The sequence below is a fragment of the Thamnophis elegans genome, chromosome 16 (genome assembly GCF_009769535.1).
Source record: "Thamnophis elegans isolate rThaEle1 chromosome 16, rThaEle1.pri, whole genome shotgun sequence".
Classification (NCBI taxonomy): Eukaryota; Metazoa; Chordata; class Lepidosauria; order Squamata; family Colubridae; genus Thamnophis; species Thamnophis elegans.
The window spans coordinates 5,297,722-5,309,227 of NC_045556.1; the positions used below are offsets into that span (position 1 = coordinate 5,297,722).

The 11,506-nt window shown below is 47.0% G+C and overlaps 1 protein-coding gene across 3 annotated transcripts; it reads left to right on the forward strand.

Annotated features, from left to right (window-relative positions):
- Nucleotides 1-1,900: 1,900 nt before the first annotated feature.
- On the forward strand, nt 1,901-11,486 carry LOC116519175 (cytochrome P450 1A5-like). 3 transcript variants are annotated; one of them, XM_032232921.1, is made up of 7 exons: nt 1,901-2,139; nt 3,138-4,003; nt 5,151-5,277; nt 6,883-6,972; nt 7,508-7,631; nt 9,044-9,130; nt 11,176-11,486. In XM_032232921.1, exons 2-7 carry the CDS (start codon nt 3,170-3,172, stop codon nt 11,477-11,479), a joined length of 1,566 nt encoding a protein of 521 aa, XP_032088812.1. In that variant the 5' UTR covers nt 1,901-2,139; nt 3,138-3,169; the 3' UTR covers nt 11,480-11,486. The 3 variants fall into 3 exon arrangements, with proteins under 3 accessions (XP_032088812.1, XP_032088813.1, XP_032088810.1); XM_032232922.1 differs by having other exon boundaries at nt 3,163-4,003; XM_032232919.1 differs by having other exon boundaries at nt 1,909-2,139; nt 3,135-4,003.
- The last annotated feature ends 20 nt before the right edge of the window (nt 11,487-11,506 follow it).

Genomic DNA, 11,506 nt, shown 5'->3' on the forward strand with positions numbered 1-11,506 from the left:
CTATTAAACGGAATAACAAATGTATAAGAATGATAAATGTAAAGAAGAATAACAATTATGTGAATGTATACTTAAAACGGTATGTAAGAGAATAAAAAATATAACAATTGGGGGGGGGAGGGAAAGAACCATTAGCCATAATTCTTGAGGCTGATGGGAACTGGAGTCTTTGAATGCTTGAAGGAATCAGCAGCTGGGGAAAAAATTGTACGATGGCCACCTTTAAAACAGCGTGTCGAACTCGGCCTCCTGAGATCGAAGAAGTTTGGTTCACCATCTCTTCTTCTTCCAGCATTTCAGGAGATCGAATATAAATATTATTTGACAACCTCTCCAGTCAAAACAACTTTTGACAGCTCCCCTTTGGCTGGCAGCCTTAAGTGCTTTAGAATTTCCTTTGTTTGTCAAAGATTTAACAGAGAGCCTTCAGAATAATAAACTCAGGGGTTACTATTTGTACAAGATAAAAGTAAAGTTTCTCTCCAGCCAAGCTTAGCTCCTGGTGAATTTGTGAACATGTTTCTTGAATTTCCTTTGCCAGAAGAATAGAAATGGATAGCCACTGCCTTCCCCACCGGGGAAAGCAGCCACGTTGATCCAGGCCACTGGGATAATAATAATGGTGAGGGACTTCAATGAAGGTGTTGAAAAGCTCTGGTTATTCAGCGAGTCCCTTCAGAAAAGTATATTCCTCCTTCAGGGTGTTCTCCACAGCCCGATTTCAGATACCCTGAACTTTTATTCCTTATACCTCTGTTTGTTTTCTCTCTTGGCTCTGAAAAGTGGCACCGAGCTGGTCTCTAGGGCTTCTCACGCACAGCTAGCTAATTTTTAACTTGGTTTTTATCCTGCCTGGTCGGGAGATTCTGTCCTTTTTTCAACCAAGGGATGAGCTCATCACCCCAATGTTCCACCAAGTCCATCCTGTTCTCCTCACCATGGAATCATCCTATTCTTGTCGATCAGAAAGGTCGGCAGCTGGGCGGTTCGAATCCCTAGCGCCGCGTAACGGAGGGAGCTCCCGTGACTTGTCCCAGCTTCTGCCAACCTAACAGTTCGAAAGCACATAAAAAACGCAAGTGGAAAAATAGGAACCACCTTTGGTGGGAAGGTAACAGCGTTCCGTGCTCCTTTGGTGTGTTTTAGTCATGCCAGCAGCTCGACGGTTCGAATCCCTAGCGCCGCATAAAGGAGTGAGCTCCTGTTACTTGTCCCAGCTTCTGCCAACCTAACAGTTCAAAAGCATGTAAAAAATGCGAGTAGAAAAATAGGGACCAGCTTTGGTGGGAAGGTAACAGCGTTCCGTGCTCCTTTGGTGTTTTAGTCATGCCGGCAGCTCGACGGTTCGAATCCCTAGCGCCGCATAAAGGAGTGAGCTCCTGTTACTTGTCCCAGCTTCTGCCAACCTAACAGTTCGAAAGCACGTAAAAAATGCAAGTAGAAAAATAGGAACCACCTTTGATGGGAAGGGAACAGCGTTCTGTGCGCCTTCAGCGTTGAGTCATGCCGGCCACATGACCACAGAGACGTCTTCCGATAATGCTGGCTCTTTGGCTTTGAAGAGGAGATGAACACCGCCCCCTAGAGTTGGGAACGACTAGCACATATGTGCGAGGGGAACCTTTACCCTTTAGTCTGGTCTACCTATTGAAGAGTTCCCAAATCACTGTGAACCATCTTGGGCCTTGTTTTGCTTTATTTATTGACTTATTAAATTTATTTGTTTCCTTTTGGCTCCAGATAAGGGTTTAGGGATTAAGGTATTGTGCAAACCCAGCCAGCTGGACTCTATTAAATAAGCTAGGTTTAAACAGTGGTTGAATGCAAAAGAAAGCACCAGCCTCCTTCATTACCAGCAAAAATCTGGGAGGATCTTGGTAATCAAGAAGCACAATATATATTACCTGGATTTTAGCCCAGTGCCATGGGATGGGATATTTTCCTTGGATTTTCTCCAGCTGAACTTGGAGAGTTTGTGGGTTAAATAATCATTTCCCAAATAGGAGAGCCCGGAAAAACCTTCTCATAAGGTAGCCAGCAGCTGGCAGGAGAAAGAGCTGAAGACATTTGGACGAGAACTTTTGACTTGGAGATTTTGTTGGCCTCACCACTAGTTCTTATTCCTCCTGATTTTACCAGGTATTTGTTATGGGAGGGAGAGAGGGGAGGAAGGAAAGAAGGAAGGAAACATGAGGGAGGGAGGGAGGGAGGGAGGAAGGGAGAGAAGGAAGGAAACATGAGGGAGAGAGGAAGAAGGGAGGAAAGAAGGGAGGAAAAATGAGGGAGGGAGGAAAGAAGGAAGGAAACATGAGGGATGGAGGGAGGGAGAGAAGGAAGGAAACATGAGGGAGAGAGGAAGAAGAGAGGAAAGAAGGAAGGAAAAATGAGGGAGGGAGGGAGGAAAGAAGGAAGGAAACATGAGGGAGGGAGGAAAGAAGGAAGGAAACATGAGGGAGGGAGGGAGAGAGGAAAGAAGGAAGGAAACATGAGGGAGAGGAAGAAGGGAGAAAAGAAGGAAGGAAAACGAGGGAGGGAGGAAAGAAGGAAGGAAACATGAGGGAGAGGTAGAAGGGAGGAAAGAAGGAAGGAAAACGAGGGAGGGAGGGAGGAAAGAAGGAAGGAAACATGAGGGAGGGGGGAAAGAAGGAAGGAAGGAAACATAAGGGAGAGTGGGAGGGAGGAAAGAAGGAAGGAAACAAGGGAGGGAGGAAACATGATGGATGGAGGGGGAGGGAGGGGAAAGAAAGGAAGGAAAGATGATCGAGGGAGGAAGGAAAGGAGGAAGGAAGGAAACATGACAGAGGGAGGGAAAGGGAGGGGGAAGGAAGGAAGGAAACATGAGGAAGGGAGTGAAGGAGGAGCGAAGGAAGGAAGGAAAGGAAGGAAGGAAGGAAGGAAGGAAGGAAGGAAGGAAGAAAAAAGTCAACAGGGGAAGACAGATTTGCTTAACCCATTTAACAGCTGCAGTGACTTGCTAAACAGTTGTGGCAGAAATGATTATAACATTGGGAAGGACCCACTTAACAACCACCTTGCTTAGCAGTGGAAATTCTGAGCCCAATCATGGTCGTAAGACAAGGACTCCCTGTACTGATTTTTCCCTACCGCCTGTCCTATCTTTACTCTAATGTCAGTAGAGATCTGAAGACAACCTTTCTCCAGGTTTGCCATGGGGCTCCTGGGAATCCTGGCATCCATTTCAGCGACCGAGGTCCTGATTGGCCTGGCTGTTTTCTGCCTGCTCTTCTTAGTCCTCCAGACCTTCCGGAAACAGGGCCCCCAGGGCCACCAAAGAATCCCTGGGCCACGGGGCTATCCCTTGATTGGCAACATGCTGGACGTGGGGACCAATGTCCACCTCAGTTTGAGTCGGATGAGCAAGATCTACGGAGACGTCATGATGATCCACATCGGGACAACGCCAATTTTGGTGCTGAGTGGTATGGAGACCATCAAGGAAGCTCTCGTGAGACACGGAGAAGCCTTCAAGGGGCGTCCCGACCTTTACATCTTCCGCCATGTGACCGATGGACAGAGCTTGTCCTTCAGCACGGATTCCGGGCCGGTGTGGTTTGCTCGTCGCAAGCTGGCTCAACACGCCCTGAAAACCTTTGCGTCTTCACCCAGCCTCACTTCCTTCTCCACCTGCCTCCTGGAAGAACACGTCTCCAAGGAGGCCCATCACCTGAAGGCAAAGCTCCAGGAGGTCATGTGCGCAAAGGGCCGCCTGGACCCCTGTCTGTACTTGATGGTGGCGGTGGCCAACGTGGTTTTGGCCATGTGTTTCGGCAAGCGTTACGACTACGATGACGAAGAACTGCTCTACATTGTGACCAACAGCGAACAGTCTGTGGAGACCGCGGGCTTGGGAAGTCTAGCCAGCTTCATCCCTGTCCTTCAGTATCTTCCCAACAGCAAGGTGAAGAAGTTTAAGAGCTACAATCAGCAATTCAATAGCTTCCTGCAGAAGAACGTGAAAGAGCATTACGAGAGCTTCAGGAAGGTAAGCAGGGGTGAGATTCAGCCGGTTTGCACCGGTAGTCCTTGCAACTGGCTGGCCTCGCCCACCCCTCCACTCCCAGGAGTCTCCACACAGCCTGTTCATCATGCCAGCTAAGTGCAGGGCTCACGTGGGCGCTGTGGGAGGGCGAAAAACAGCCTCCCTGGAAATCTGGAAACTGGCCTCCGGAGGGTCTCCGGAGCACAGGATAGGCTGTTTTCACTCTCCTTGAGACTTGAGGGAAGCCTCCGGAGGCTGGGGAGGGCGAAAAACAGGCCTACTGGAAGTACTGAAAGTCCAAAAATGGGTCCGTTTCCAGCCTCCAGAGGGCCTCTGGAGCCTGGGGGAGGCCATTTTTGCCCTCCCGGAGGCTCGAACAAAGCCTCCGGAGCCTGGGGAGGGCAAAAACTCCCTCCTGTCATGGTTCAGGAGGCCGAGTAGGCCACGCCCACCAAGCAACTGGGCAGAGAACTGGTTGCTAACAATTTTCAGTCCCATCCCTGAAGATAAAATATTGTTGGGAGAAATATCCAGGCCCAGTTCCAAGCTGGGAGCTTCCTAAAAAACAAAAGGCTGATTGTTCTTGAAGTTGCCTCTTATGTGGTATTATTGTAAAGTCTGTTAGGAATATAATCTAACGGTTGGGTTGGCAATATATAAATCATATAACAATGTTGTACCTGTTTCTTTAAATCATACTGTAAAATGTGATTGGTTGCTGTTTTCCTCTATCGGCCATAAGAGGGAGCCAGAGTGACTGTTAGCTCTCTGTTTCGTTAGATGCTGGGCTGATCTGATCTGAGTGTTTTTGGAAGCTGGCTGTTAGAAAGTGTCGTGAGCTATTGTAAGTTTTGCAAATGGTAGCAAACTTTGTGTACCGGACTTATTATATGATTATTTGGATTATCCCTTAACTGAAAAACATTGATGACTGACTGTCTTATCCGTGTATGACTTGGATGTTTGATGGACTCTGATACCTCTATTTCCACGAAAGTAAAAGCCTATCTAAACTGCAGTGTCTCTGTATGCTGGTTTTTGCGTGTTCTCCCAACACAACTCTCACAACCCTTCTCTGAACGTACTCGCTCTCCCAACGGGGAGCTTACCTAACAAAGCCAACCCAACTTCCCTTGACCTTTCCTTTCAGGATCACATCCGTGATATCACCGATTCTCTGATCCAGGAAAGCCAGAAACAGAAAACGGACGCCAAAGTGAAAACTCAGCTCCCGGCTGGGAAAATTGTGAATCTGGTCAATGATATTTTTGGGGCAGGTAAGCTCTTCACCTGAGGGTCTAATGCAGTCGTGGGTTTCAAAATTTTTTCGAACCTACTCTGTGGGTGTGGCCTCCTTTGTGGGAGTGGCTTGCCAGCCATGTGACCTGGTGGGAGTGGCTTGCCAGCCATGTGTTCTCTCTCTCTCTCTCTCTCTCTCTCTCTCCTTCCTTCCTTTTGTCTCTCTGTCCCTTTTTCCTTTCATCCTTTTTTTTCTTTCATCTCTCTCTCACTTTTTCTTTTTTCTTTCTTTCTTTTTTTCTTCTTTCTTTCTTTCTTTCTTTCTTTCTTTCTCTTTCTCTCTCTGTGTGAGTGTGTGTGTGTGTGTGTGTGTGTGTGTCTGTCTGTCAGTGGTGGATTTCAAAAATTTTTCGAACCTACTCTGTGGGTGTGGCCTCCTTTGTGGGAGTGGCTTGCCAGCCATGTGACCTGGTGGGAGCGCCTTGCCAGCCATGTCTTCTCTCTCTCTTTCTCTTTCTCTCTCTCTCTCTCTCTCTCTCTCTCCTTCCTTCCTTTTGTCTCTCTGTCCCTTTTTCCTTTTTTTCTTTCATCTCTCTCTCACTTTTTCTTTCTTCTTTCTTTCTTTCTCTTTCTCTTTCTCTTTCTCTCTCTGTGTAAGCCTGTCTGTCTGTCTGTCTGTCTGTGTGTGGGTGTGTCAGTGGTGGGTTTCAAAAATTTTTGGAACCTCTTCTGTAGGTGTGGCCTGCTTTCTGGTGGAACCTCTTCTAACCGGTTCGGTAGATTTGACGAACCGGTTCTACAGAACTGGTGCGAACTGGTAGGAACCCACCTCTGGTCTAATGAAAAGTGAACCCTCCCGAGGAGAAATACAGGTAGTCCTCGACTTACAACTTACACTCATTGAGTGGCTGCTCCAAGCTATGACGGCACTGAAAAAAAAAGGGATTTGTTTCTCACACTGACGACCATTGTAGCATCCCTAAGAGCAGTGGGATCAAAATCCAGGCGCTTGGCAACTGGTTCATACTTACGACCATTGCTGTGTCCCAGAGTTGTGCGCCCCCCCCCTTTTGCGACCTTCCAACAAGCCAAGTCAACGCGGAAGCCGGATTCGCTTAACAATCAGGTTGCTAACTTATCAACTGCCGTTCCTCGCTTCACAACTGTGGCAAGAAAGGTTGTAAAAGGAGGAAAACTCACTTAACTGTCTCGCTTAGCCATAGAAATGTTGGACTTTTGGACGTAAATCAAGGACTACCAGTATATCTGTTTCCTCCCTCTCCCCCTCCACTTTCTTTTTCCTCTCTGGAAAACTAAGGACTAACTAACTAACTTCTGTGGGCTGAGATACGTTTTACATACTACTTGTCCAAGTTGAGGCTCTTCCTCCTGTCTTCCCCCCAAGGCCATTCCCACAGGCCCTGATCTTTTCCATGGCTCCTGAATGGTTATTGTGGGATAGCAGGCTCCAGCAAAGCCCTCAATTACACATATTCCTTACTTTGTTCCAGGGGTGGGCTTCAAAATTAGACCTCTTGTAGGGGAGACACACACACACACACCCCGTGTAAGGAGGTGTGATGGAGTTATTTTGGTCCCGCCGTGTCCTCTTTTTCTCTATGCGTGTGTTTGTGTTGTTACAGGTTTCAGCACAGTGTCCATCGGCTTGTCCTGGTCCCTCATGTATCTCATCACTTATCCCGAAATTCAGAAAAAGATCCAGGAAGAAATAGGTGGGTTGTTTCTTCCTTCTCTACCAATTAATCTGGAACCAGGAGTTAGTTTTTTCTTTTTCTTTTCTTTTCTTTTCTTTTCTTTCTTTCTTTCTTTCCTTCTTTCTTTCTTTCTTTCTTTCTTTTTTATTTATTTATTTCAATGTATTCATCCCACAACTTCTCTGACAGGATAACTAATCTGTAACCAGGAGTTATCTGTCATCTATCTATCTATCTATCTATCTATCTATCTATCTATCTATCTATCTATCTATCTTTCTTTCTTTCTTTCTCTCTCTCTCTCTCTCTCTCTCTCTTTCTTTCTTTCTTTCTTTCTTATTTATTTGAATGTATTTGTCCACAACTTCTCTGACAGGATAACTAATCTGGAACCAGGAGTTATCTATCTGTCTTTCTTTCTTTCTTTCTTTCTTTCTTTCTTTCTTTCTTTCTTTCTTTCTTTCTTTCTTTCTTTCCTTCCTTCCTTCCTTCCTTCCTTCCTTCCTTCTCATGGGAGCAAGGAACTCTTTGATGTTTCCTTCCTGCCTTCCAGATGTCACCATCGGCAGAGAACGGAAGCCACGATTGTCCGATCGTTCCCTACTCCCTTACACGGAAGCTTTCATCCTGGAAGTGTTCAGACATTCTACCTTCGTGCCATTCACACTCCCCCACTGGTAAGTCCCTAAATTCCTAACAGAAATAGGTGAGTCCCCACACCAATCCCTGAACCTGGTCAGCCCCATCAAGTCAGCCATGAATCCCACCAGAGGTGGTTGTCAGATTTTCTAAAGATGCTGCAATAGAATCACAATTATTGAGTCAAGTTTTCAATACAAAACCAGTGATTTATTAGGAGCTCCATTAGGCAAGATCTGTTCGCAGCCAAGCCTGTGCTTTGTTTCATTCTCATGTCAGCGTTCCAAGTATCATGTAGAATTAAATCAGAGTCCAAGGCAACACGATCCTTAAAGTTCCAATTTAATAAAGCAGACATCTTAGCACATCTGTGTTAATCCCAATTCTGGAAATGACATCAGAATCCCACCCAGTTAAAAGTTCACGATCTTTTCCTCACACCCACAATCCATCACATGGTCCAATCTTCTTCTTCCACGCTGGCATCTCCACCCAGCTGCTTCTGGTAAGGTGTAAAAGTACGGAGACAAAAGATGACCTTGAGCTTCTAGAAAGGAATGAAAACAATACATTCCACAATCCTACTCCTGTCTATTCCCCCCTCCCATCAACTATACTAACGAAACAGCATAATGAAATAAGAGAAAGTGTGGCAAGTCAAAATTCTAAAAGGAATATAATTGCAGGCCTGACATCTGAACTTTACCCCCGTTCCTTCCCAATCCTCAGTCTGTGTCGTAGATCACATTCCCCTATAAAATGCACCCCTCCCAAGCCGGCTGCAGTAATCTGAAATCTGACTCTGTTGTGACTCAGCGGAAGTTTGCTGTGAGTTGAGTCGGGATGCAGGAATAACAATGCAGCTGGGGCTCGTTAGTGTCGTCTTCTGGAGATAAAAGGACTGATGGTGCCACGCCCTGGTTGCAGGAGTCAACGTTCACTCGTTCATTCGTGGTTCGTCGTTCATTGGTCGTAGTTTGTTTGTGAGAGGCACTTGGATAAGTGATTTGCTTTCTTTCTATAAACCTGGTGTGGCTGCAATAGCTCTTTGTTTTTGCATTCTGCTGCGTAACCTTTTTTGCCAGAGACATTATTTATGTTTATTTTTGGGCTCGCAGCCAGCCTGAGCCAGGACTGATAAAGTTATTTCCTTTTAAGTCTGTCTGACTGTCGTCTGTGAACGAGTGAAGAAGGGGGGGTCAGAACAGACTCCAGCCGACATTATGTGTGGAATGCGTTCCCCCTCCCTGTCTCCCACGAAAATGCGGGGAGTTGAGAGTGGTATTCTACCCGTTCAGGACGGTTCACCCAAACCGATAGCGCAAAATTAGGGGAGCCCCGCCATTCCCTAAGAGTTGTCTAATGCACACACCCGTCTTCCTTTTTTTTTTTTCCTAAACAGGCACACTCTTTCAAAAATATTTTTTTTATTTCCTTGTTTTCTTTTCAGCACTACGAGGGACATCATCTTCAAGGGCTACTTCATTCCTAAGGACCTCTGCGTCTTTATCAACCAGTGGCAAGTCAACCATGATGAGTAAGTAGTGAGTTCTCATGGAATAACAGAAATATTGTAGCAAAATATTGGTTGGAAGGGACCTTGGTCTTGTAGGTCAACCCCCTGCTTGAGTTTTCACTGTCAGGAAATTTCTCTTTACTGGAAAAATTGGCCTCCAATAGGTCTCTTGATGGGACCAACCACAGCTGGCTTAAAATATGGTTTGTTGACCACAACACAACTCTCTGGCTTCTCTCTGGATTTTGCTAAGCCTAAACCAAGCAACCGTATTAAGGCTTGGTGTGATTTAACAGATTAACAGAGTTGGAAGGGACCTTGTAGGTCATCTAGTCCAACCCCCTGCCCAAGCATTACATCATTTCTGACAGATGGCAGTCCAGTCTCTTCTTGAAAGCCTCCAGTGATGAAGCTCCCACAACTTCCGAAGGCAACTGCTGTTTCCATGGGTTGATTGTTCTCACTGTTGGAAAATTCCTTCTCGTTTCCAGATTGAATCTCTCCTTGGTCAGTTTCCATCCATTATTCCTTGTCTGGCCTTCAGGGGCTTTGGGAAATAGCTTGACCCCCCTCCTCTCTGCGGCAGCCCTTCAAATATTGGAAGACTGCTATGATATCTCCCTTGTTCCTTTTCTTCACTAGACTAGCCATGCCCAGTTCCTGCAACTATTCTTCACATGCTTTAACCTTCACTCCCCTCATCATCATCCTGGTTGCTCTTCTTTGCATTCTTTCTAGAGTCACAACGTCTTTTTTATAGTGTGGTGACCAAAACTGGGTGCTCTTACTAAAGCTTCATAGAGTGGTATTAGTACCTCCCTTGATCTTGGTTGTATCCTTTAGTGATGTGTGAACCAGTGGTGGGATTCAATATTTTTTACTACCGGTTCTGTGGGTGTGGTGTGGTGGGCGTGGCTTGGTGGGTGTGGCAGGGGAAGGATACTGTAAAATCTCCATTCCCTCCCCACTACAGGGGAAGGATACTGCAAAATCCCCATTCCCTCCCCACTCCAGGGGAAGAATACTGCAAAATCTCCATTCCCTCCCCACTCCAGGGGAAGGATACTGCAAAATCCCCATTCCCTCCCCACTCCAGGGGAAGCATACTGCAAAATCCCCATTCCCTCCCCACTCCAGGGCAAGGATACTGCAAAATCCCCATTCCCTCCCACTCCAGGGGAAGGATACTGCAAAATCTCCATTCCCTCCCCACTCCAGGGGAAGGATACTGCAAAATCCCCATTCCCTCCCCACTCCAGGGGAAGGATACTGCAAAATCCCCATTCCCTCCCACTCCAGGGGAAGGATACTGCAAAATCCCCATTCCCTCCCCACTCCAGGGAAGAATACTGCAAAATCTCCATTCCCTCCCCACTCCAGGGGAAGGATACTGCAAAATCCCCATTCCCTCCCCACTCCAGGGGAAGCATACTGCAAAATCCCCATTCCCTCCTCACTCCAGGGCAAGGATACTGCAAAATCCCCATTCCCTCCCCACTCCAGGGGAAGGATACTGCAAAATCTCCATTCCCTCCCCACTCCAGGGGAAGGATACTGCAAAATCCCCATTCCCTCCCCACTCCAGGGGAAGCATACTGCAAAATCCCCATTCCCTCCCCACTCCAGGGGAAGCATACTGCAAAATCCCCATTCCCTCCCCACTCCAGGGGAAGCATACTGCAAAATCCCCATTCCCTCCCCACTCCAGGGCAAGGATACTGCAAAATCCCCATTCCCTCCCACTCCAGGGGAAGGATACTGCAAAATCTCCATTCCCTCCCCACTCCAGGGATAGGATACTGTAAAATCTCCATTCCTCCCCACTCCAGGGGAAGGATACTGCAAAATCCCCTTTTCCTGGGACTCAGGAAGCAGAGAATAGATGGGGGCATGGCCAGCCAGAGGTGGCATTTGCCAGTTCTCCTGACTACTCAAAATTTCCACTACTGGTTCTCCAGAACTGGTCATAACCTGCTGAATACCACCTCTGGTGTGAACTCAAGCCAGGAAACCCAGATTTTTCAGCTACTGACCTCAAGCTTTCATTCCATGCCTCCTCTTTGTAGGAATCATTGGAAAGACCCCTCTGCCTTCATTCCCGAGCGTTTTCTCACTGCCAATGGGAAAGAAATCAACGCGGATGAACGGGACAAAGTCCTTCTATTCGGTTTGGGGAAACGGCGATGCATCGGAGAGCCCATTGCCCGGTGGGAAGTCTTCCTTTTCTTGGCCACTTTGCTACAAGACCTGCAGTTCAGCGTTCCTGACGGGTTGACAGTAAACATGACCCCTCACTACGGCCTCAACTTACAGCACAAGAGATGCGAACACGTCCAAGTGAAACAGCGTTTCCCTAATAAGATGGACTAATTGAAGAAAGGACAAATTGCTCACCAG

Coding starts and splice junctions, on each gene's coding strand:
- LOC116519175 (XM_032232921.1), top strand. CDS start 3,170: ATGGGGCTCCTGGGAATCCTGGCATCCATTTCAGCGACCGAGGTCCTG. Junction 5,278..6,882: donor CAATGATATTTTTGGGGCAG/GTAAGCTCTTCA, acceptor GTGTTGTTACAG/GTTTCAGCACAGTGTCCATC. Junction 9,131..11,175: donor TGGCAAGTCAACCATGATGA/GTAAGTAGTGAG, acceptor TCCTCTTTGTAG/GAATCATTGGAAAGACCCCT.